The 24,199-nt window shown below is 44.4% G+C and overlaps 4 protein-coding genes across 7 annotated transcripts in view; all 4 read right to left on the reverse strand.

Annotated features, from left to right (window-relative positions):
- LOC115578274 (zinc finger protein 429-like) overlaps positions 1-6,755 on the reverse strand; it is a 28,843-nt gene extending 22,088 nt beyond the window's left edge. The window contains exon 1 of one of the 4 annotated variants that reach the window (XM_030411164.1): positions 5,718-6,282. In XM_030411164.1, the coding sequence (XP_030267024.1) occupies positions 5,718-5,925 (208 nt within the window). In that variant the 5' untranslated portion in view covers positions 5,926-6,282. Of the gene's footprint in view, positions 1-5,717 lie in introns of all 4 variants that reach the window. The other 3 variants (XM_030411166.1, XM_030411168.1, XM_030411167.1) reach the window with 3 other exon arrangements.
- The window catches only part of LOC115578271 (zinc finger protein 501-like), a 95,333-nt gene that overhangs the window by 40,704 nt on the left and 30,430 nt on the right, over positions 1-24,199 (reverse strand). The gene's annotated exons all lie outside the window — the stretch shown is intronic.
- On the reverse strand, positions 13,135-22,525 carry LOC115578280 (zinc finger protein OZF-like). The gene is made up of 2 exons (XM_030411176.1): positions 22,224-22,525; positions 13,135-15,907 (listed from the first exon to the last, which is right to left on the reverse strand). The coding sequence occupies exons 1-2, from the start codon at positions 22,429-22,431 to the stop codon at positions 14,958-14,960; spliced, it is 1,158 nt and encodes a 385-aa protein (XP_030267036.1). The 5' UTR covers positions 22,432-22,525; the 3' UTR covers positions 13,135-14,957.
- Positions 14,953-24,199, reverse strand: part of LOC115578266 (gastrula zinc finger protein XlCGF57.1-like) — a 34,685-nt gene continuing 25,438 nt past the window's right edge. Inside the window, exon 3 of the mRNA XM_030411149.1 lies at positions 14,953-15,003. Coding sequence (XP_030267009.1) covers positions 14,996-15,003 — 8 coding nt within the window. The 3' untranslated portion in view covers positions 14,953-14,995. The remainder of the gene's footprint in view (positions 15,004-24,199) is intronic.

Here is a 24,199-nt window from a genome sequence, read left to right on the forward strand (position 1 = left end):
GGCTCAAAAGTTCTGCTATCGAGTACTCAGACTGGCTAAGGTGACTGGGCTAATATTAGCCATGTTAGCAAAGGTTAGCACTTTCATTAGCTTACTTGACTATCATATCGTAAGAGTCCCACGTGTAATTACTGTCTATATGCGTACAATCCCAACAACATAACATCACTTGCGGTAAAGTGTTAGTATTGTCAATAAAGACAACAAAAAAAAGTATACATTTACGGCTGTACTTGTCGTCATACCAGCCCAGTGGCATTACATTTGCATATTCATCAGGGAGCGTTACCCATCCAACAGTCTCTCAGTGCCATAACAATCTCAAGCGGCACATACCGTCATGTGTCGGTGGAATAACAGCGGCATAATAGCAGCATACCACTCCTAGAATCTGTATGCCATTCTAGGCATCGGTATATGCCGTTTAGCAGCAATCGACATACCTTTAGCCACTTTACGATCTCGGCGCTACTGCAGGACGGGCGGGAGGACGACGCTTCTCCACGTATATCTGCGGTATTTTTTTCCTCATATAAGTTGTCAAAGACAGTTAGAGTACTACGTTACTTTTGTTTGGTCATGTATGGTTGCTTTGTGGGACATTTCGTATTACGTTGAGTGAAGAACCCGTGTAGTTAACTGACCGTCCGATCGACACGCCCCCAGTAGACGAAGCCGACTTATCTGTTCACACTGGTTCGGTTCTCCAATAATACGGCCCTGGTACTACCTCACTACCTCACGGCCGGAGCGAAATTTCACACCTCGCCGCCTCCCAGTAATTCACACTGAGATGGAGGCGGGGAATTAGCGTATTAAAGCCGCACCCAAAAGCCAGTGTGAATGGGGCCATTGTCTTCACCTTTCCAGAAACAGCTAAGCTACCAAACCCCTCACCCTGTTCCCTGCCTCCATCTGCCCCATCAACTCCATACCCCCATATACACTTACATACATATCACACACACTCTCACATACTTCTGGATGACCAGAATGAACTGAACTTAATTGAGCTCCATCTGCAACCATTCAATCGCGATTTTCTATGGTAAATGCGATTTTTGTACTTTTATATGGACTGTGGGCTTTGGGACTTATATTTAACTCTCATTTGATATTGCCATTTAAAATATGTTGATTTATTGCTTGCTTCTTATTTCCTGAAGTGATTTAAGTGTTTTGATTCTTGGTTTGTTTGAGCCTGATCATTAATTGATGAACACTTCATTTTCAGACACTATGGTTGTTGGAAAAATTATGCTTATATTATCAGTTTCTTGCATTGCATTGATATAACCTGCTTGTCTTCCTTTATATGTTTGTGGAAGTGTACCAAGCTCCTGGAAAAGTACTGCGAAGAAACACACTCACCCTCTGGCAGGACCACAAGGCCTCGAATGGCATCTTGTGTGAATAACTAATGGTGGACATCATAAGAATGTTTGTGTGAAGGATAGATGCTGAAGGCCATAGGTCCGAAAGTGTGTACGTGTACTTCTCCATCGTGCATAACAACTGTATGACTCATATGTACTGTCAAAGAGCCAATCATATACGCTTACGCCCTATTGTAGGTGAATAAAAGATGCTTGGGGAGAGCAGCTCATTGGAACTCGGAATCCCAGACTTTGTGTGCTGACTTCTGCTCTTCCCCTTTGCCTAGAAAGACAATCTCCGTGTCCGTGTCTCATTTCTTAACAGATTTAAACCCAACATTTCTTGGTGCTGTGACCCGGATCCCAACATACCCAGCTCTGCCAGAAGGAGGACGACACACCGAAGCCCGTCGACGGGCAGGACCACAACAGGTGGCCTGAAGGAGACGTCCCCTCCAACTGAACAGGGTTGGATTGACGGGATCCGGACTTTGAAACTAAGGAGACAGGACCGGAGAACTGAGGAAAAATCATATCACCTTTTCTTGTGAGTAAAAACACTCTACACTTAGTAACAGGATATTGCAAGTTCCTAGGTAAAGTAAAATAGAAACAAAATTTAAATCAGTTTAAATAGTATTTCTCTTTGAAGCAGCTGCATAGACTGAAACCTTATCGGTGTTAACGAACGTCTATGGTCTGTTGAAGTAGAAGAGAATGCATAAAAAACACAACGCAGACCAGGGAAAAGCATTAAAATAACGATCGCTGAAACAAAAATTTGCATACAATGGGTGGGAAGAATTCTCGTGAAACTGTAGAAGAAGACAGTACAGGTGATAAAAAATATATGAAACAATGGAATCCTCAAAGTGTCAAGTATCTGAAAAAATGGAAAAAGAAGTATGGATTTAAGGGTGCCTAAAAGTAAGAGAAATAGAGGATTTAATATCCCGCTTGGAGACCAGTCTCATCACCAAGCGAGGGAAAAAGCATGAAGAAAGAGCTGACGAGCTCCGCATAGCGCAAGGATGGTTAACACAGTCTAAAGCCAGACAGGATAACCTTAAGAAGCAAAAAGAAGTGAAAAAGGAAGCTAAGAAAAACCAAATTCTTTTTATGCGCAAAGAAGACAATGAGACAAACTGCAGGCAAGCGCCTGAACCTTCCCCTCCCCCATACGCGCCAATAGCTAATGCGCCTGTCGAACAAAACATTCCAGAGCCAGTTCCAGAGCCAGTTCCAGAGCCAGTTCCAGAGCCAGTTCCAGAGCCGAAACCGGCACCTGCAGCTAAGCCCTCCCATTTGTCCAACCGTCCGCCTCTGTACCCAAAGGTGCCATCTCCTAAAACTGTAGAAATTAGCAATAGGGGGGGCCCTAGTCACACTTTGCGACCAACAGACCTCCTCCACTTACCCAACAGATACACCCCCACGAACAGCCCGGCTGGAAGCCCCAGCCTGACTGTCAGAAATCAAAAAAGTAAACCACCAGAGAAAAAATCTTCAAATATGATAGCTGAAGAAGTGTTTCCCCAGATCCAAGTTGCCAATCCTCAGGCGGGGGGTGAGGATCAGCCTCCAATCCTATACGTTTTTCGTCCTTGGACCCTCGCGGAGGACGCGAATGCTGTAGCCGGCATTCCTCCACCGGAGGATGATCCAGAGGAATGGATAAAATGTATGAGAGAGCTGATAGACTCCTACCGCTTGAAAGGACAGGAAGCAGGGGAAGCTATGCAATCATCATTGAAAATTAAATGGGGGAGAGTAAAGGGTAATTACACAGGGAGAAATGGTGCAGGGACAGTGTTTGCATATCCAGCCGATGGACTGCTGGCGGGAGACTATAAAGAGGCTCTCGATGCAATAGCAACTAGAGTGAAGACTACCTTTGCGCGCACCGCGAACTACTCTCGCATAGCTGCCATAAAACAGAAACCAGACGAGGATCCTGAGGATTTTAGGGCCCGAATGGAACCCGTGTTTCGTGCTAATAGTGGTATAGCATTTAATGAAAATAAAACTGATGCATACCAACAACAACTCAAACATGCCATTATGCATGGTTTACACCCAGATGTTGCAGGCTGGGTCCGCAAACATTTCATTGAATTTGACACCGCGGACGTTCCTACCACTATGCAGTGGGTCAGCCATGCAGCCAAACACTTACAAATAAATCTAAAAAATCATTGTGCCTACCACCCTCAAAGTGCAGGTCTGGTAGAAAGAACAAATGGGACTGTCAAATCTCGGTTAAAGAAATGCATGGAAGAAACAAAGAGACCATGGCCTGACTGCTTAGATCTAGTGAAATTGTACATGAGAATCACTCCGAACGATAAAGGGTTAACCCCATTTGAGATAGTTCATGGTAGGGCATTTAGACTCCCTGCTTTCTCAAAAGAACTTGAGGTATCTGAAGAAGAGACAACATTGGCAGAGCACATGAGAAAACTGTTGGACCAAAAAGATGTTTCCAAAACAAATTTACTGCCCTCTGATTCTCTTCCCCCTCCACAGGACAGCCAGAAAGTGAGGCCAGGGGACTACATATTCCTCAAAATCATCAAAAGAAAAATGTTGGTATGGCCCACGGTGGGAGGGTCCGTACCAGGTCCTGCTAACAACACCAACAGCAGTAAAGATTGCAGAACGGACAACTTGGATCCACCTCAGCCACTGCAAACTGCAGCCTACCTCTGTCTCAACTGGATAGTGGGGAAGTCTGGGCTACAAAGGGGGCTCTGCTATATAGCGGCAGGGCCGTCTCAAACCCCAGTGAAGAAAACAACTGATCCCTGTCCTATTAGGATGACAGAGCAAGGTGATGCAACACTTCAACCAGTGGAGGAACAGGAGGAGGAAGAAATCCCTCTAGACGAGTGGTTCATCCACACCAATCTGCAACAACGACAACCACCACCGCCGCCCTCTAGATGGAGCTGCCCTCAATGGTGCATGGACCTCTGGGTGTTCCTTGTGGTACTGCAGTTATTGGACAAACCTGCTGTACCTACATCCCTGACGGCATGACGGATGGAGGAGTTATCTACCAAGTTCTGAAAAACCTGACCGATCTCCAACGCTATGTGCTGGAGCAAACCCCCGGTGCTGACCCACTCCCGGACTGGATGACTGGATTCTTTAACGGCACCTGGTGGCAGGTTCTCCTAAAGGCATTGGTACCCGTGTTCGTAGTCATGCTGTTGTTCCTCTGTTTTATCTCTTGTGTGATACCCTGTACACGATCGATGTTTGAGAAAATGGTTCAACAAAGTTTTGTGCAAATGCAATTATTATCCCAAAGGTATGAGTTTGTTAACAAGAGATAATAACCTGACGAATTAAAAGTACGAGCAATAAAATTGATAAACAGGAGGGAAATGTTGGAAAAATTATGCTTATATTATCAGTTTCTTGCATTGCATTGATATAACCTGCATGTCTTCCTTTATATGTTTGTGGAAGTGTACCAAGCTCCTGGAAAAGTACTGCGAAGAAACACACTCACCCTCCGGCAGGACCACAAGGCCTCGAATGGCATCTTGTGTGAATAAGTGATGGTGGACATCATAAGAATGTTTGTGTGAAGGATAGATGCTGAAGGCCATAGGTCCGAAAGTGTGTACGTGTACTTCTCCATCATGCATAACAACTGTATGACTCATATGTACTGTCAAAGAGCCAATCATATACGCTTACGCCCTATTGTAGGTGAATAAAAGATGCTTGGGGAGAGCAGCTCATTGGAACTCGGAAGCCCAGACATGTGTGCTGACTTCTGCTCTTCCCCTTTGCCTAGAAAGACAATCTCCGTGTCCGTGTCTCATTTCTTAACAGATTTAAACCCAACGATCAGTGTTTTTTTTGGTGTATCTATCTTTTGTAGCTAGGGCTGTAGGCTAGCGGGATTCTGATTTTGTTAATGATACAGATACTTTCAGATTTATATATTTGTTTCTTTTCACATTCAAAGAAAAGAATGGCAGTTAGAATTTTCCCCCAGTCTGGCGCCCAACTTAAGACTTAAGAGTATCTGTTTTCAGCCCCTACGCTACAATGTGACCCAATGGACTTCCTGTTGCACAGTGTGGTACTGAAGGCCAGAGTGTTACGTCACCCGCAACACTGTTAATGGCACTTAACTTGTGAGGTCATGATTTACTTTTAAAAGCCACGTTGCGCAACATCATGTTGTTTCTGCGGTTATGGTCGAAAGTAAACAATAAAATGACTAACTCGAAACATTTTCACGCGGGAGCTCCATCTTTAAAACATTCTGTAGGCAAACTGTAAAACTGAACCGAGTGTGAAGCAGAAGTAAACAAAACCGACCTGTTCTGTGTAACTGGACCTGAGGCTCGGTAACAGCGTCCAGTAGTTTCCGTTGTCGACACAGTTCCTCCTCGTACTCTGCTATCGTTCTTTCAAACAGCTCAAATATCTCTTCAGCAGCCGCAGTCAGTCGCTGCTCCATAAAAGCTCTCAGCGTTTGGACTTTAGACATTTTCACTGACTCACACGAACTTTGTCTGCTCTCCATCACACACTCGCTCCGTTTACAGCTAGCATGCTAAGCTAACGTGTGTAGAAATTGTGTGAACATCGACGGGACTCGTTGCCAATGTAAACCACACGCTCCACAGCTTCTTCTTCTGGTTTTACGGCGGTTGGCATCCAGCTTAATGGTGCATTGCCGCCACCTTTTGCTCCGGAGTGTGGATCAAACAATAGACTTAGGCGTACAATCTAATTCCCTTCAAAGCCAAAACTGAACAAAACAAAACAAGAACAAACAAAACCCCTCACGCTCCACACCGTATTGTTAGCGACAGTAAGTATAATCACTTCCGGGTGTTACTTCCGCTCACCCGTCAAAATAAAACCTACATTTCTACTCACATGTCAAGCAGAACTAGCCTGTGACGCACACCGGGACTTCCGTGAGATCGATAGCTGTGTTTTACTGTGTCTCTCTCCTTCTCCGTCTATCTTAGCTGTTTATTCTTCTTCGATTTCTTAGTCTTCATAATCATACCAGTTTTGTACCATAGCTAACGCTAGACTTTGTTTACCTGTACGTATTTTGTTGAATCGAGCTTCTTTTACTGGGTAGTTTGTTGCTGCCCGGTTAGCTTCCTCAAACTAGCTTAGCTCATTGCTTCTCTGCCTTTCACTGCAGTCAACACAGCCTCGATAAACAAGTGTTACGGTGGCCTGTGATGACTGTTCTGCAGGTATTGATAGGGTGTCTCTATTAGAGAGACGTGTCCGTGAGCTAGAGCAGCTTCTTTTAGCTAGAAACACGGGCACTGCAGATAGTGTTAGCCCCGGGCCTGATAGCAGGCCTGCTAGCCTTAGCACCAGCTCAGTCTCGTCGGCAGCTGCTGTGGCAGTGGCGGTTCTAGACCAGTTTTAATAGGGGGGCCAGGTTGGGGCCGGCTTTTTTGTTAGGAGGCACATACAACCCGGAAAAAAGGATAAATCCCTCATTCAGACAAAGCAGTGTTTGCAATTTCAGCAATTTCGATTGGGTAGCAAACTGCTGAGACACTTTATTTCTGCCTTTCCCCTTCAGAACAAAATCATTGCAAGAAATCTGTCATTGTATTATTAATGCAGACTCACTGTCAGGGGGGGCCACAGGGGGGTCCAGACTCAGAGTTACGGGGGCACTGGCCCCTGTTGGCCCCCCCCTAGAACCGCCCCTGTGCTGTGGAGTTTGTTCCTGCCCGGTCGCGGCGTGGGAGAGGGCGCAGGAGCATGTCACCGGTTGCGTGACTGACTGCTAACCAGTTTTCTGCCCTTGCTAGCCCAGATGTTAGCACGGCTGGCTCGTGTGCCTCCCCAGCCCCGGCCGACGGGGCTAAACTCCACACGCTAGTGATAGGGGACTCCCCCCCGACAGATGGTGCACCGCTACACTAAAAAATTCTGGGTAGAACCCTGATAATCATTGCAAGAAATCTGTCATTGTATCATTAATGCAGACTCACTGTCAGGGGGGCCACAGGGGGGTCCAGACTCAGAGTTACGGGGGCACCGGCCCCTGTTGGCCCCCCCCACAGAACCGCCCCTGCTGGTCCCTTACCCCAGCAGGGTAATGATGAGACATACAGTAGGCTTACAGCTATGAACCGCTGGCTGGCGCGTCACTGTAGGGAGCAGGGATACAGGTTGGTGGATAACTGGCCCTCTTTCTGGGGTCGCCCCCACCTGCTGAGAGCAGACGGCCTTCATCCTACTGGAGTCGGCGCTGCTGTTTTGTCTAGCAATATAGACAGGTGTCTGAAGCAGGTTTGACACAAGGGATGTAACACTCAGCAGGTCGCAGGTCTCTAGAGAGCCTGCTAGTGTTATTGTTAGTGCTGGTATGGAGTCCACTAGCCTAGTTAACATGGCTGGTCAGGGACATAGCACAGAGTACCAGACTGATAGCTTAGTTCATAACATTCAGACTGTCACCTTCCCTCGCCACTTTTCCATTGAATCATCCTCTAAATGTGTAAATCATAATAATCTAATCTTGATCTCCACCTCTGACAGTGGGGAAATGTCTCAGCAAGCACCTTACACAGTCTTACATAATAAAATACCAAAGCTAATCACTACCGCATCCCGTCATCCCTTCCTGCACAGGCAGCCAAAACCTACTACTACTAAAAGGTACCTTGTTCCAATTCCTAAATGATCTACCATAAGCTCCACCAAACGGCTGGTCACTGGAAACTGCTCCAATGAGCTTAAAACCCTCAAATTTGGTTTTTATCAATATTAGATCACTGTCAACCAAAGCCTTACTGATTAATAATTTGATCACTGAGCATAAGCTGGACATGATTGGTTTATGTGAAACATGGCTGAAACCTAATACCTTTCTGCCATTAAATGAAGCCTCTCCTCTTGACTATAACTACGCCCATGTTGCTCGGGCCTCTAAACAGGGGGGAGGTGTAGCTCTAATCTACAAATCTATTCTCAGCCTAAGCTCCAACCAAGATATTAAATTTACTTCATTTGAGGCTCTGGTTTTAAAACCATCCTCATCAGATAGTAACAGCCTTGTCCAGGGAACAGGCTTCACCTGGTTGTACTGTACAGACCTCTTACTCCCAGTTCCTAGAAGAATTTGGTGAATTTATTGCAGATCGTGTGACTCGTTCAGATAAAATCCTAATCATTGGGGATTTCAATATTCACTTAAAAAAGCCCTCTGACCTCTAGGGAAAGCTTTTTTGAGACTTCTTGATATTTCCAGCTTTATTCAGCTTGTCCATGAACCCACTCACTCCAGTGGAAACACTCTGGATTTGATAATTTCCCATGGACTTGATGTGTCAGCCCTGAACGTCGCTTCTGTCTCCTCTGCTGTGTCGGACCACTTTCTCATTACATTTGAAGCATCATTAGCCTGTCCCTATGTCAGTGACACTAATGTTTTTACTTCTCGTCGTATCACCCCGGCAATCACAGCAACACTCAGTGATAAAGTGCCCGGGGTCCTGGCTCCCTTTGCGACTGTGACAAAACCTGTGGAAAGCCTCATGAATGAAGTGAACTCAGCACTTGTTTCGCTCCTCGATTCTGTGGCACCGGTCTCTACCAGGACAAGACGACCAAAGAAATCTACTCCCTGGTTTACTGACGAAACCCGAGATCTCAAGCAGGCCTGCAGGACAATGGAACGAGCATGACGTAAATCTAAACTGGAGGTTTTTCATCTTGCCTGGCATGATAGTGTACTAAACTATAAGCGTGCTCTAAATACTGCTAGAACTGCATATTTCTCCAGCCTAATAAACAATAATAAACACAATCCTAGATTTCTCTTTAACACTGTGGCTAAACTTACTCAAAAACCACAGTCAGTGAGCTGTGCACCCTTTAATGCAAATGATTTCTTAGATTTCTTTTGCAATAAAATTGATGAGATCAGAATTAAAATTAACTCATCATCTCTGGCTTCCTTGTCAAACTTTGTCAAAAAACATCCTGCTGCTGATTCTGAGTTAGTCTCAGCTCTAAACACTTTTGAAAATATCTCCCTTCAGATACTGTCTAAAACTGTCTCATCCTCTAAACCAACTACCTGCGTCCTGGACCCCTTTCCGGCAAAACTGTTTAAAGAACTATGGCCAGCACTGGGACCTACAATGTTAAATATTGTTAACTCATCTCTCATGACTGGTGTTGTCCCTTCTAGTTTTAAGTCTGCTGTGGTTAAGCCTCTACTTAAGAAACCACACCTCGACCCAGGATCACTAAACAACTATCGACCAGTATCCAACCTTCCCTTCTTCTCGAAAGTCTTAGAAAGAGTCGTATCCCAACAACTTTCAGGCTACCTACTCAATAATAATCTGGAACCTTTTCAGTCAGCGTTCAGAGCCTGTCACTCCACTGAAACCGCCCTTACTGAAGTGGTAAATGACATTCTACTTACCTTAAGGGGGGTACACACATAAGGATTTTATAAATCTTAAGAGATTTTTTATCTGTAGAGCCCCCACACATGAAGATTAACAAATCAGTTTTGATCGTACTGTGTGTGGTGTGCTCCGATATTCTCAGCACAGGACACCACACACATGTAAAGATTATCTGTCTCACGGCCGATCTAGAATCTCATCTTCCGAGCCAGAAATATCACGTGATCTACAGTAACCAATGGCAACAACCCCAGCGTCACCGGGCTCTTCATAAACGGAAAAGAGCACAGACTGTAAATAAAAAAAGAGTAAATAAAGGTTTTAATACATGAAAGACATGGAAGACATAGAAGAGGGAATGATGGTGGTCCTCGGACTATTGCTGTCCGAAAAATCCGTAAAAAAATAGGAATTCCATAGGAAAAGTTAGAGCTCACCGCTGTTTTTATTTACGTCCGCTTCCGTGTTCCTCAGTCAGCTGGTTGGCTACGTTGCATTTCACGTCACATTTCATGGAGTAGTGACTCTGGAGTCGTCGGCTTTCCCCGCACATGAAGATTTTTCGTCGTAAATATTGAACAAGTTTAACATTTACGATTGTCGGCCGCGACCCGTTTCCGAGCAAATTATCGGGACAAATTGACTCTTAACACACCACAGACCACAGGATAATCGTATAGGATAATATTATAAGACAGAAGATAATCTTCCGTGGTCAGGAAGGGGTAAAATCGGAGCAAAATCAGCCCGATTATCATTATGTGTGTACCCCTTAGACTCAAACTCAACCTCAGTGCTCATGTTACTGGATCTCAGCGCTGCATTTGATACTATAGATCATGGCATACTGTCGGACCGACTTGAAAGTCAATTTGGCATCTCTGGCCTGGCTAAAATCGTACCTGTCCAAAAGAACACAATGTGTTTCCTACAATGGTACGTCATCAGTCTTACTGCTGTGAAGTATGGAGTTCCCCAGGGCTCTGTTCTGGGCCCTTTGCTCTTCTCTTTATATATTTCACCTCTGGGCCAAATTATTCGGAGCTATGGAATACATTTCCACTGCTATGCGGACGACACTCAGCTGTATGTGCCCTTAAAAGCTGATGACAAATTTCAAATCACGAAGCTAGAGGCCTGCCTATATGCAGTGAAGAAGTGGATGTCAGAAAACTTCCTGCTCCTAAATTTGGAAAAAACTGAGATGCTGGTCATCGCCCCGCCAAACAGAGACACCATGTTGACCAGGTGACCGTAACTCTCGACAACTGTGTTATTTCTCAAAGCTCAACCGTCAAGAATCTAGGTGTTACTTTTGATTCTACACTCTCCTTTGATCAGCACATCAAAGAAATTACCAAGATCACCTTCTACCACCTGCGCAATATAGCTAAAATTAGGTCCTTCCTGTCCACTGAGGACGCAGAGATCCTGATTCATGCCTTTGTTTCGTCTAGGCTTGATTACTGCAATGCCTTATTCTCAGGTCTTCTACGCGAGAGCACCAAAAGTCTTCAAATGGTTCAGAATGCTGCAGCCAGAGTCTTAACACGTACAAGAAAGTTAGATCATATTACACCAATCTCAGCATCTCTGCACTGGCTCCCAGTACATCTAAGATCAGACTTTAAGGTGCTGCTGATGACATACAAAACTGTACACGGCCCCGTCGTACATGTCAGATCTCATTAAACCATATATTCCAACTCGGGCATTACGCTCTCAAAATTCAGGGCTCCTGCTGGTTCCCAGGATCAAGAAGAAGTCAGCTGGCTGCAGGGCTTTTTCCTATCGGGCTCCTTTCCTCTGGAATAACCTCCCAGCTGACCTCAGACCAGCTGGCTCTGTTGACGTTAAGCCTTTAATTAGTCCTGATATCAACTGTAAGCTTCTTCAGTGGGTCGGTGTCAGTCTCAATGAGTTCCTATACTACTAGATATACACTATGCTGCCGACGAGAAACAATCTGTTTATTCTGATAAATACTGCATTTCTCTAACCTTTGTTCTTCTTCTCTGTTCCCACAAGCTGCAAGCTGTGTCACTCTCTACACTCTCCATAGCTATAGCTGCTTCCCCCTCTCCTCCTCCTCCTCTCTCTCCTCCTTCTCTTTCTCCTCCTCCCCCTCTCCTCCTCCTCCTCCTCCTCCTCCTCCTCCTCTCTCTCCTCCTTCTCTTTCTCCTCCTCCTCCTCCTCCCCTCCTCTTCTCTCTCCTCCTTCTCTTTCTCCTCCTCCCCTCTTTCTTTCAGGCTCCCTTCTGATGGACCACGGGCCCCTGGGACCATCTACCATTTCCGGGCTCCTGCTGCCTTGAAACACGGACTGATCTGGATCGTCACACCCCGGGCTCTGCTGAATCATTGCTCTCCTCTGCTTCACTATCTCCTCATATCTATATTTCTGTAAATCTTGATGCCTCTCTCTGTCTATTACTAATGATCTTGTGTGTCCTGCCCTCTTCCAGGTCATCATGGTGGACAGGAGGTCGTCTGGCTCGGGCACCACTTGGTGATGCCTCATCCTGCTCGGTCGTCTACTGGATCCACTAACTTTACATAACTTGTATCAGACTTTCTGTTGTAATGTAACTTAACTTCTTTTCTGTACACGCAACATCTATTGCATGTCTGTCCGTCCTGGAAGAGGGATCCTCCTCTGTGGCTCTTCCTGAGGTTTCTTCCATTGTTTTTTTACCCTGTTAAAAGGTTTTTTTTTCCATCAACATGTGAAGTTTTTCCTCACTGGAATCGAGGGTCTAAGGACAGAGGATGTTGTTCACTGTACACATTGTAAAGCCCACTGAGGCAATGTGATTGTGATTTTGGGCTATATAAATAAAATTGATTTGATTTGATTTGACCACATATTACTACATTAACAGTGAGACAGCTACATTTTAAATTAATCAAATTATCTTAGCTCTCCTAAGAATACAAGAAAGATAAATGTGGACATTTCTCATTATGATTCACATTTTGGTCATTTATGTCTTTATTCTCTTTGTGTTGTCACCTTCTGTGCCAAGTAAATCAGATATTAACCTACTCATCATATAATCTATATTTATCCTTATAGAAATAATACTACTTTATTGTATTCCATAGGTTGAATGTTTTTTACTCTGTCTTGTCTTATTTGTCTCTATCCTCTCTGAGACACTGTATGTTTTTTTATGTTCCTAAACATTTAAGAAAATAAAAATGAAACAAGAATTAGCAGTCCAAAGAATTCAAACTGTAAATGTTCAGCAGAGGGCGAACATGACACATGTAAAGATCTTCAGACAGCCTGCAGGCTGATGTTCAGACACACTGAAGCTGTGAAACACTTTATTTAATTTATTTAAGAACAGATTTGAGGTACATCAACTTAATACACATCAGCTGAGATATAAACTGAAAACTAGACAATGTTTCAGTTAAGTAGAAGATTACAGCAGAGGACTGATGACTGATCAATCAAACAGAAATTAATAATTTGAAGCGTTTAAATCTGCGAACAACGAAACACTTTGAGTCCAAACAGATGAAGGAGACAGAAACACGACGTGACAGTCCAACACACGGAGACTGAGCAGAGACAGCGTCACTGTCAGCACAGACTGACGGAACAAAGTAAACAAAGTGCCTGAGGTCCCACACTTAAACACGTCCGGCGGAAACAATGTGTGCTCATCAATGGTTCCGGTGGAGCAGAACGTGAACAACGAGTGGACCAAAAAAACGGGTTCAACAACAACGTAACTGTAGTGATCCAACAAAGCATTGATAATGGAATATTGATGAGCTTCTCTGCATCCCTTCATCCTTCTGTCAGTCCTGTCATCACCACAGTTTGTCACAGTTACTGATGTCTGTCTTCTGGAATTTCAACTCACTCTCTTTTTTTTTTCCTCACCACCTCTTAGACACCAAGAGACCAATATGCTTTGACCCTTTTGGTGATTTGTTCGTTTCCCAACCTACGACTCCTGTCCTTCAGGTTTTGCTTTCTGGTGAAACGTAACAATAAATACATATAATATACTAAGCACAATCTTTTATCATCTTATGAGGGAAGAACTACTTGAAAGTTCCTCATGAGTATTTCCAGAGGGATCTCTGTGGAGGGGCCCGACTCCTAGGATGGAAACCACTGGACTAAAGTAGATCCAACACTGACTCAGCAGTATTAACAATCTAATAGTGTCACATAGAATCAGAAATCCATCACAAACAGAACATTTACTGCAAAACCAGTACAACTGTACTTTAACTGTTTACTTTACATACACAAATCTGGTCATTTTCGTGTGGACTTTTGACCAAATCGAGAATAATTATGAATGCAGTGAACTAAAAACAGATAACTCATTAATCCAGAGCAGACCAGAATACAATGACACTATTATGTCATTATTAACAATTTTTTGTTTTACAAACAAGGAGAGAACTAAATGTTTCACATGTGGCTTCATCAAATTCGCTCTGTGCTTCATTGCCAACAGCTGTTTCTTTAAAGGAGCAATATGTAAGAATTTATGTTAAAACAGCCGCCACATTTCCACTGAAGTAAAAACAAACATTTCAATTTACATAAAATAAAAGAGATCCAAATGAATAAAAATCTGTCTGACTCATCTACAGTAGTACAGAGAACAACTAGATACAGGATGCATCCAACAACAGTACAAACTATATACATGTACTCATAAGATACATATCTTGTGTATATGTGAGGAAACTCTACTATGAGCAACAAATGCAAACAAACTCTGAGGAGGTGAAATTAAATGAAACGGTTTTATCCAACGCTCATTTTCCATGTTTTACCATCCGGCTAACACAATCAGGTTCTCTAAGTGACTCTTGTCTCATAGAAACCATCATAAGTACAGAAGGTATTAAACAAATACTCAATACAGTGATGTCACTTCAGTCTGAACTGGTCTTAATAATATTCAGAGTCCTCTTAGTCTGAGACCGAGACGAGACTGAGTAAAAACGTAATGAAGTCTGAGACAGGACATTCAAAAAGTTCAAGACTGATGTCGAGTCCTGCAAAACAACCTCCAGGTGAACATTTTGTCAACAACACTTCAGCTCATTTCTCGACCGACGTGTCATTTGTTGTTTCAAGTGAAAATCTTTCACTACATTCAGAGCAGCTAAACAGTTTCTCCCGTGTGACAAGTCATGTGTCGTTTCAGATGTCTATTTCGTTTGAATCTTGTACCACATTCAGAGCAGCTAAACGGTTTCTCCCTTGAGTGTACAGCCATGTGGGACGTCAGATTTCCCTTTTGTATAAATCTTTTACCACATTCAGAGCAGCTAAACGGTTTCTCCCCTGAGTGTATGACCATGTGTTGTGTCAGATGATACTTTCGTTTGAATGTATTACCACATTCAGAGCAGCTAAACGGTCTCTCCCCTGAGTGAAAGGCCATGTGATAAGTCAGATCTGGCTTTCGTTTAAATCTTTTACCACATTCAGAGCAGCTAAACGGTTTCTCCCCTGAGTGTACGACCATGTGTTGTGTCAGATGATACTTTCGTTTGAATGTATTACCACATTCCGAACAAGGAAACGGTTTCTCTCTAACGTGGCTCCTCGTATGAATCATCATCTTTGACTTTTGACCACCTCTGTTACCACAGTCTTCCTTGTCTGAACTAGATCCTACACTGACAGTGACTTCATTATTTATCTGAGAGTTTAAATCTGACTGAGGCTTTCTGGTCTCCTCCCAGTCAACATCACTGACTTCAGTCTCAGGTTCAGAAGAGTCTTCAGTCTCATCTTCAGTCTCAGGATGTAAATGTTGATCTGAATCTGGTCCTCCACAGTCCTCTCCACCAGCTTCTGTCTCCAACTGTTCAGATTGTCTTTGATGAAGCTGTGAGGACAGAGGTTTCTCTTCATCATCATCATCATCACTCTTTACAGGGACAGGAGTGAAGGTGACCTTGGTGAGGTCAGCCTCCTCCTGATTGGTCCAGAGCTCCTCCTGTTCCTCTTTAATGTGTGGGAGTTCTGGTTCCTCCTGGTCCAGACTGGAGCTGCACTCCTGCTGCTCAGGGGGAACTTCATCTTTGATCACCGACCGCCGGACGTCTGCAGGACAAAGGAGACAATCAGACAGATGTTATGGGAAAAACAACAGGAGCCAGGCTGGATCACTTTGGGATCATTATAGATCCACAGATTCTTCTGTTTTGTAGCTGGTGTCTGTTTCCAGCTGGACATTTATCATTAAGCCCATAGTTTGTCTGAATGACGACAGGAAACTCTTGGCTGTAGTTTGATCAATGTGCTCTTTGCAGCGTTGGTGCTGGATTAAATAAAGAAGCAGCCTTGTCACTGATATGTTACCAGTTCCTTTGCTGAGGTGTCATTTATGTATAAAAAGTCTGACAGTAGTTTTATTCAGTCGCGCCTCACTCTCTAAAGATTTTCACACCAGTGCAACAAACCCCCACTACCATCCCTCACACACCTCGTCTACATACTCACTTGAATCTTGTGTCTGTCTATTTATCTTGTTGTATACATTTTACTGTTGTCGTAAATATTGTTATATTTTATCTATTTTCACACTTGTCCATTTTGTATTTATTTGTCAAACTAGAGCTGCCATCTGTGTTTCGTTGCATTTTCTGAAACAATGACAATAAAAAAAAATCTATTCTGAAGTGTCGTTACCTGTTGAAAAGACTGCAAACACAGTATAAAAATGCAGCATGAAATCACTCGCATAGCATCAATAATCTGACGTCAGGTCAGTCTGGGGACTCTTCACACTGTCATCCAGCCTTAAGTGAAACATGCAATATTCCCCATTTGCCCCTCATAATCTTCATTCACATTATTTATTAAAAGTCAGTTTTTCTCCAACAGCTTCCTCGTCATGTGACCCACTGACTCCAAATCAAATGCTGTAATGTTTTCCTCCTCTGGTTGAATGAGACACACATCTGTTTATTGGATTTTAGTGCTCGCCACATTTTATATAAAACATTATTTAAATGAAAATCAAAATACGCACGGTCTTGTCAACGGGGAGAGTGTGGTAGGAAGCGCATCATTGCATTTCCTCCTCAGAGGTAAGGGGAGGGGGTAGAGAAAATGAAGAACACCTGGGAGCTGGGGGAAGGGTAATGCCAGTAAGACTAAGACAGCATGGAGGAGATCAGGGGGAGGCGAGGCGGAACAGGGCTGTAAACTAACTTTTTGGCTCACCTGCCAAGGGGACCGGTAGATGAAAGAATCTGCCGGCCAAATAATAAATTGCCTCTTTTTGTTGCATATACATCTGTTTCAGTACTTTTCATGGAGATAACAGTCTTATATACTATGAGAGACAGAATGGGGGGAAAAAATCCAGGAAATCACATTGTAGGATCTTTAATGAATTAATTGGTAAATTCCTCAGTAAAATAAGTATTTGGTCACCTACAAACAAGCAAGCTTTCTGGCTCTCACAGACCTGTAACTTCTTTAAGAGGCTCCTCTGTCCTCCACTCGTTACCTGTATTAATGGCACCTGTTTGAACTCGTTATCAGTATAAAAGACACCTGTCCACAACCTCAAACAGTCACACTCCAAACTCCACTATGGCCAAGACCAGAGAGCTGTCAAAGGACACCAGAAACAAAATTGTAGACCTGCACCAGGCTGGGAAGACTGAATCTGCAATAGGTAAGCAGCTTGGTGTGAAGAAATCAACTGTGGGAGCAATTATTAGAAAATGGAAGACATACAAGACCACTGATAATCTCCCTCGATCTGGGGCTCCACACAAGATCTCACCCCGTGGGGTCAAAATGATCACAAGAACAGTGAGCAAAAATCCCAGAACCACACGGGGGGACCTAGTGAATGACCTGCAGAGAGCTGGGACCAAAGAAACAAAGGCTACCATCAGTAACACACTACGCCACCAGGGACTCAAATCCTGCAGTGCCAGACGTGTCCCCCTGCTTAAGCCAGTACATGTCCAGGCCCGTCTGAAGTTTGCTAGAGAGCATTTGGATGATCCAGAAGAGGACTGGGAGAATGTCATATGGTCAGATAAAACCAAAATAGAACTTTTTGGTAAAAACTCAACTTGTCGTGTTTGGAGGAGAAAGAATGCTGAGTTGCATCCAAAGAACACCATACCTACTGTGAAGCATGGGGGTGGAAACATCATGCTTTGGGGCTGATTTACTGCAAAGGGACCAGGACGACTGATCTGTGTAAAGGAGAGAATGAATGGGACCATGTATCGTGAGATTTTGAGTGAAAACCTCCTTCCATCAGCAAGGGCATTGAAGATGAAAGTTGGCTGGGTCTTTCAGCATGACAATGATCCCAAACACACCGCCCGGGCAACGAAGGAGTGGCTTCATAAGAAGCATTTCAAGGTCCTGGAGTGGCCAAGCCAGTCTCCAGATCTCAACCCCATAGAAAATCTTTGGAGGGAGTTGAAAGTCCGTGTTGCCCAGCGACAGCCCCAAAACATCACTGCTCTAGAGGAGATCTGCATGGAGGAATGGGCCAAAATGCCAGCAACAGTGTGTGAAAACCTTGTGAAGACTAACAGAAAACGTTTGACCTCTGTCATTGCCAACAAAGGGTATATAACAAAGTATTGAGATGAACTTTTGTTATTGACCAAATACTTATTTTCCACCATAATTTGCAAATAAATTCTTTAAAAATCAGACAATGTGATTTTCTGGATTTTTTTTTTTCTCATTTTGTCTCTCATAGTTGAGGTATACCTATGATGAAAATTACAGGCCTCTCTCATCTTTTTAAGTGGGAGAACTTGCACAATTGGTGGCTGACTAAATACTTTTTTGCCCCACCATAAGTGGTCTCTGCCTGTCACTCTCCAGGCTTCTTCCCCCCTCCAAAGTCAGTAGCCCCATTCACACTGGAGAAGACACATACAAGCCGCAGCTGTGGTTCGCCAATTCTCCGCCGATGGTGATTCACACAAAGCGAAGCAGCTCCGCCATAAAAACGAACCGCCGTGAATTAACACAGAAAGCCGGCGTTCCGGCTCCTAAAGAGGCGTGATGGTACACATCATGGTGATGACATTCAAGGTGTTCCCCGGTGTCCCCCAGTCAATCTGACTCCCTCACTCGCGGGACGAAGGCTGTTTTATGGGGGAAAGTTCCCTGAAGTCTCGGTCAGGAGGGCTGACCATCGCGGTGATTTATTTTCATCACACACACTCAGCTGTGAGTTAAAGTGTTTTGTCGGTGACAGACGCTCTTTTATCGGGCAGAAAAGAGTCGGCAGGACAGGCGGGAGGACAGACGCTTCTCCACGTATATCTGCTGTATTTTTTTCCTCATATAAGTTGTCAAAGTCAGTTAGAGTCACTACGTTACTTTTGTTTGGTCATGTAACGTTCCTTTGTGGAACATTTATCTGCATTAGGCTGATTGAAGGACCCGTGTAGTTAACTGACTGTCCGACCAACACGCCCCCGATACGCGAAGCCGGTCTATCCGTTCACACTGGTTCGGTTCTCCAATAATACGGCCCTGATACTACCTCCAGAGGCGGATCACAGCTGGAGCGAAATTTCACACCTTGCCGCCTCCCAGAGATTCACACTGAGATGGAGGCAGGGAATTGGCGTACTAAAGCCGCACCCAAAAGCCAGTGTGAATGGGGCCATTGTCTTCACCTCTCAGGAAAAAGCTAAGCTACCAAACCCCTCACCCTGTTCCCTGCCTCCATCTGCCCCATCAACTCCATACCCCCATATACACTAACATACATATCACACACACTCTCACATACTTCTGGACGACCAGAATAAACTGAACTTAATTGAACTCCATCTGCAACCATTCAATCATGATTTTCTATGGTAAATGCGATTTTTGTTCTTTTATATGGACTGTGGACTTTGGGACTTATATTTAAAGGGATAGTTAGGGCAGCTGTGGCTCAGTGGGTAGAGCGGGTCAGTTCGAATTCTGGCTCCCCCTAGTTGCAAGATACTGAACCCCAAATTGCTCCTGATGAGCAGTTGGCGCCTTGCATGGCCGCCTCCGTCATCAGTATATGAATGTGTGTGTGAATGGGTGAATGTGGCATGTATTGTACAGCGCTTTGAGCTGTCGTTAGACTGGAAAAGCGCTATAAAAATGCAGACCATTTACCATTTAGGGTTTTTTGAAGTGGGGTCATATAAAGTACATATCTATAGTCGATCTGTTTCCTGCCGTAATCACCGATCAGCGCAGCCTCAGTTTGGAGAAGCAGAGAGCCGCTACAGCCCAGATGCTCAGCTTTGTACTGCAGTGAACGGGTCCAGAGAAAAAGCGAAATTAACCACCCAAAACAAGGCTCACCTTAAAAAATCTATAACAGTTCAAGCGTACGTTATATAGAGAAAATTCACACAGCTTCACATCGCTGTTAGACGGGCCTTTCTTTTGGCACTACATTTTCTCAACCGTAGAACGTCCGTATCCCTAACAGATCAACTATAGATATGTACTTTATATGACCCCACTTCAAAAAAGACCGAACTATCCCTTTAATTCTCATTTGATATTGCCATTCAAAATATGTTGATTTATTGCTAGATGGGCTTTCAGGGTTTTCCCTGCCATTATACGGCTTAGGCGCGGCGCCCAAGCATTTTTGCCTCCCGCCTAAGCAGGGTTCTCCCCAGATGGTGGAACAGCGGCGCTACGCCGCTATACCGCTAGGTCAGCGCCGCTATACTCCGCGCGTGACTGTGACGAGCGTCCGTCCGTCCTCCGGTTGACGACTAGGAGCTCCCAGCTGATGGCGATGAGCGTCCGTCCGTCCGTCCCCCGGCTGATGGAGTTGATGACCGTCCGTCCGTCCGTGTCTCTCTCCCCCCCCGGACAGATGGTGCGCCGCAACACAAAAAATTTCTGGGGAGAAGCCTGGCTTTCTTATTTCCTGAAGTGATTTCAGTGTTTTGATTCTTGGTTTGCTTGTGGCTGGTTTGGTTTGTAGCTAGGGCTGTAGGCTAGCGGGATTCTGATTTGGTTAATTATACAGATACTTTCAGATTTATATTAGGGCTGTCAAAGTTAACTTAATAATGCGTTAATAACACAACATCCTCTTAATGCCGTTAATTTTTTTAACATGCGATTAACGTTGGTATTAAAAAAAGAAAAAAAAGAAACGCGCATTGTTTGATTTACGGCCGTCAGTGGCACCTGTAGTCTTGATCCAGAGGGTGGCAGAAGAATAAGAAAGGGAATCAGAAGAAGAAGAAGAAGCAGGGTTGGCGTTCAGGAAAAACACGGTGGACTGAGAAGCGAAAGTGAAAGTAAAGGCAGAAATAACTTATGAATGGCAAATTCACTTTCAAAACACTGCCAGATGGTTAGGTCGATAGGACAGAAGTGATCTGCACGTACTGTCGACATGAAATGAGTTCCCACTGAAGTACGTCGAGTCTCAAATATCATTTGCAAGCCAAACAAACAGCAGATGCTGAGAGCACACCGCCCCCCTCGCTAAAAGCAGACATCACCGTGTTCTGATCCCATTTAGAGTGAGGGGATATTTTTTCAGCCTTTCATTTTCCTGCATGATTTGAAGTGTTGAATAAACATTTTTATAAAGCAAGCATATTTGCCCTTTCTTATGTTGTTAAAAGTATTAAGAACATGACAAAATACATTAAGCTACATTTAGAACAGAAAGAAATGTCCATCCATTTTCGTCCGCTTATCCGGGGCCGGGTCGCAGGGGCAGCTGCCTGGGCAGGGACACCCAGACTTCCCTCTCCCCGGACACTTCCTCCAGCTCTTCCGGGAGGATCCCAAGGCGTTCCCAGGCCAGCTGAGTGACATAGTCACACCAGCGTGTCCCGGGTCTTCCTCGGGGTCTCCTCCCGGCGGGACATACCAGGAACACCTCCCGAGGAAGGCGTCCCGGGGGCATCCGAAACAGATGCCCGAGCCACCTCAGCTGGCAACTCTCGAAATGTGCCCAAGAAAATTGCGATTAATTGCGAGTTCACTAGGGACAAAATGCGATTAATTGCGATTAAAAAAATTTATCGTTTGACAGCCCTAATTTAGATATTCGTTTCTTTTCACATTCAAAGAAAAGAATGGCAGTTAGAAGACTTAAGAGTATCTGTTTTCAGCCCCTACGCTACAATGTGACCCAATGGACTTCCTGTTGCACAGTGTGGTACTGAAGGCCAGAGTGTTACGTCACCCCCAACACTGTTAATGGCAGTTAACTTGTGACGTCATGATTTACTTTTAAAAGTCACGCTACTCAACATCATGTTGTTTCTGCGGTTATGGATGAAAGTAAACAATAAAATGACCAACTCGAAACGTTTTCACGCGTTTAAAACATTCTGGAGGCAAACTGTAAAACTGAACCGAGTGTGAAGCAGAGATGAGCAGAACCGACCTGTTCTGTGTAACTGGACCTGAGGCTGGAGAACAGCGTCCAGTAGTTTCCGTTGTCGACACAGTTCCTCCTCGTACTCTGCTATCGTTCTTTCAAACAGCTCAAATATTTCTTCAGCAGCCGCAGTTAGTCGCTGCTTCATAAAAACTCTCAGTGTTTGGACTTTAGACATTTTCACTGACTCACACAAACTTTGTCTGCTCTCCATTACACACTCGCTCCGATTACAGCTATCATGCTAAGCTAACGTGTGTAGAAACTGTGTGAGCATCGACGGGACTCGTTGCCACTTCCGGGTGTCACTTCCGCTCACCCGTCAAAATAAAACCTCAATTTCTACTCACAAGTCAAACAGACCACATATTATTACATAATAATGAGACAACTAAATTATAAATTAATATAAATTATTTTAACTCTCTGAAGATTACAAGAAAGATAAATAAGGGCATTCCTCATTATGATTCACATTTTGGACATTTGGCATTTAGCTCCCCCAGCTGCCCCCCTGCTGCTCCTCTGAGCAACCACCTCTGGGTACAGAGAGTGCCAGTGCTCTGGAAAACATCCTGCCTCGTTCCAGTGCCCAAAAAAGGACATCCTGTGGCTCTGGATGACTACAGGCCGACTGCACTGACCTCTCACATCATGAAGGTCATGAAGAGGCCTGTTCTAGCACACCTCAGACCCCCAGTGAGCCCATCACAGGACCCCCTACAATTTGCATATCAGCCCCATGTTGGGGTTGATGACGCAATCACTTACCTGCTGCAGGAAGCCTACTCCTCCCTGGATAGACCCAACACCTCAGTCCACGTCATGTTCTTCGACTTCTCCAGTGCCTTCAGCACCATCCAGCCCAGACTGCTGAAGGCCAAACTGGAGAACATGCAGGTGGACTCTCCCCTCGTCACACAGGATGATGACTATCTGACAAGCAGACTGCAGTATGTGAGATTTCAGAACTGTGTGTGTGACAATCTGATCGGCGACATCAGCACCCCCCAGGGAACTGTGCTGTCTCCCTTCCTCTTCACCACCTACACTACCGTAGTGAGTCGCGTCATCTGCAGAAATTCTCTGATGACACTGTGGGGCATGTAGAGGGCGGGAGGGAGGATGAGTACAGGGATCTGGTCGGCAATTTTGTGAAATGGTGTGGAAAGAATCACCTGCAGCTGAACACGGCAAAGGCAAAAATCTGCATTGGTGGGACAGACGTCGACATGGTGGATGCATACAAATACCTGAGTGTGGTGCTGAACAATAAACTGGAGTGGACCAAAAACATGGAGGCAGTCTACAAGATGGGCCTCAGCCGGCTTTACTTCCTGAGGAAGCTCAGGTCCTTTAATGTCTGCAACCAGATGCTCCAGATGTTCTATGAGTCTGTTGTTGGCTCTAAGCTTGTCACCATGGAGGAGGTGGAGGACAGGATGCTGGTGTAACTGCTGGTGATCATGGACAAAGTCTCTCAGCCCTCCATGAAACTCTGGACAAGCTTCAGAGCAGCTTCAGCAACAGACTCATTCAACCTGCCGCCTTAAAGAACGGCACAGGAAATCATTCCTACCTAAACGCTTCACAGCAACGGCCACGCAATACACACACATCATTTAAATGACTTATTATTTAAATGTTATCACTGTAAATTAAAACTGCACCTTATCTCTCTTTATCTTGCACCTTAAAAATCCACTAAGTTCCACTTTGCTTGGTATTTGTTCTTGTTCCTGGAACTACTCAGCATCTTATTGTATACATTATATAGTTCTGCATATTGTGTATTGTACTGTTTTTAATATCAGTATTTGCTCTGACCTCTTGATTGAATTTTTGATTTATTTGTACCGCTGCTACAATGACCGAATTTCCCCTCGAGGATAAACAAAGTTATCTATCTATCTATCTATCTATCTATCTATCTATCTGTGCCAAGTAAATAAGATATTAACCTACTCATTATATAATCTACA

The sequence above is a fragment of the Sparus aurata genome, unplaced genomic scaffold (assembly GCF_900880675.1).
Source record: "Sparus aurata unplaced genomic scaffold, fSpaAur1.1, whole genome shotgun sequence".
NCBI lineage: Eukaryota > Metazoa > Chordata > Actinopteri > Spariformes > Sparidae > Sparus > Sparus aurata.

Excerpts from the sequence above, each read along its gene's own strand:
- LOC115578280 (XM_030411176.1), bottom strand. The coding sequence starts at position 22,431 with ATGGAGAGCAGACAAAGTTTGTGTGAGTCAGTGAAAATGTCTAAAGTC. Across the intron at positions 15,908-22,223 it reads GGTCCAGTTACACAGAACAG|ACGTCCGGCGGTCGGTGATC; the intron begins GTCGGTTCTGCT and ends TTTGTCCTGCAG.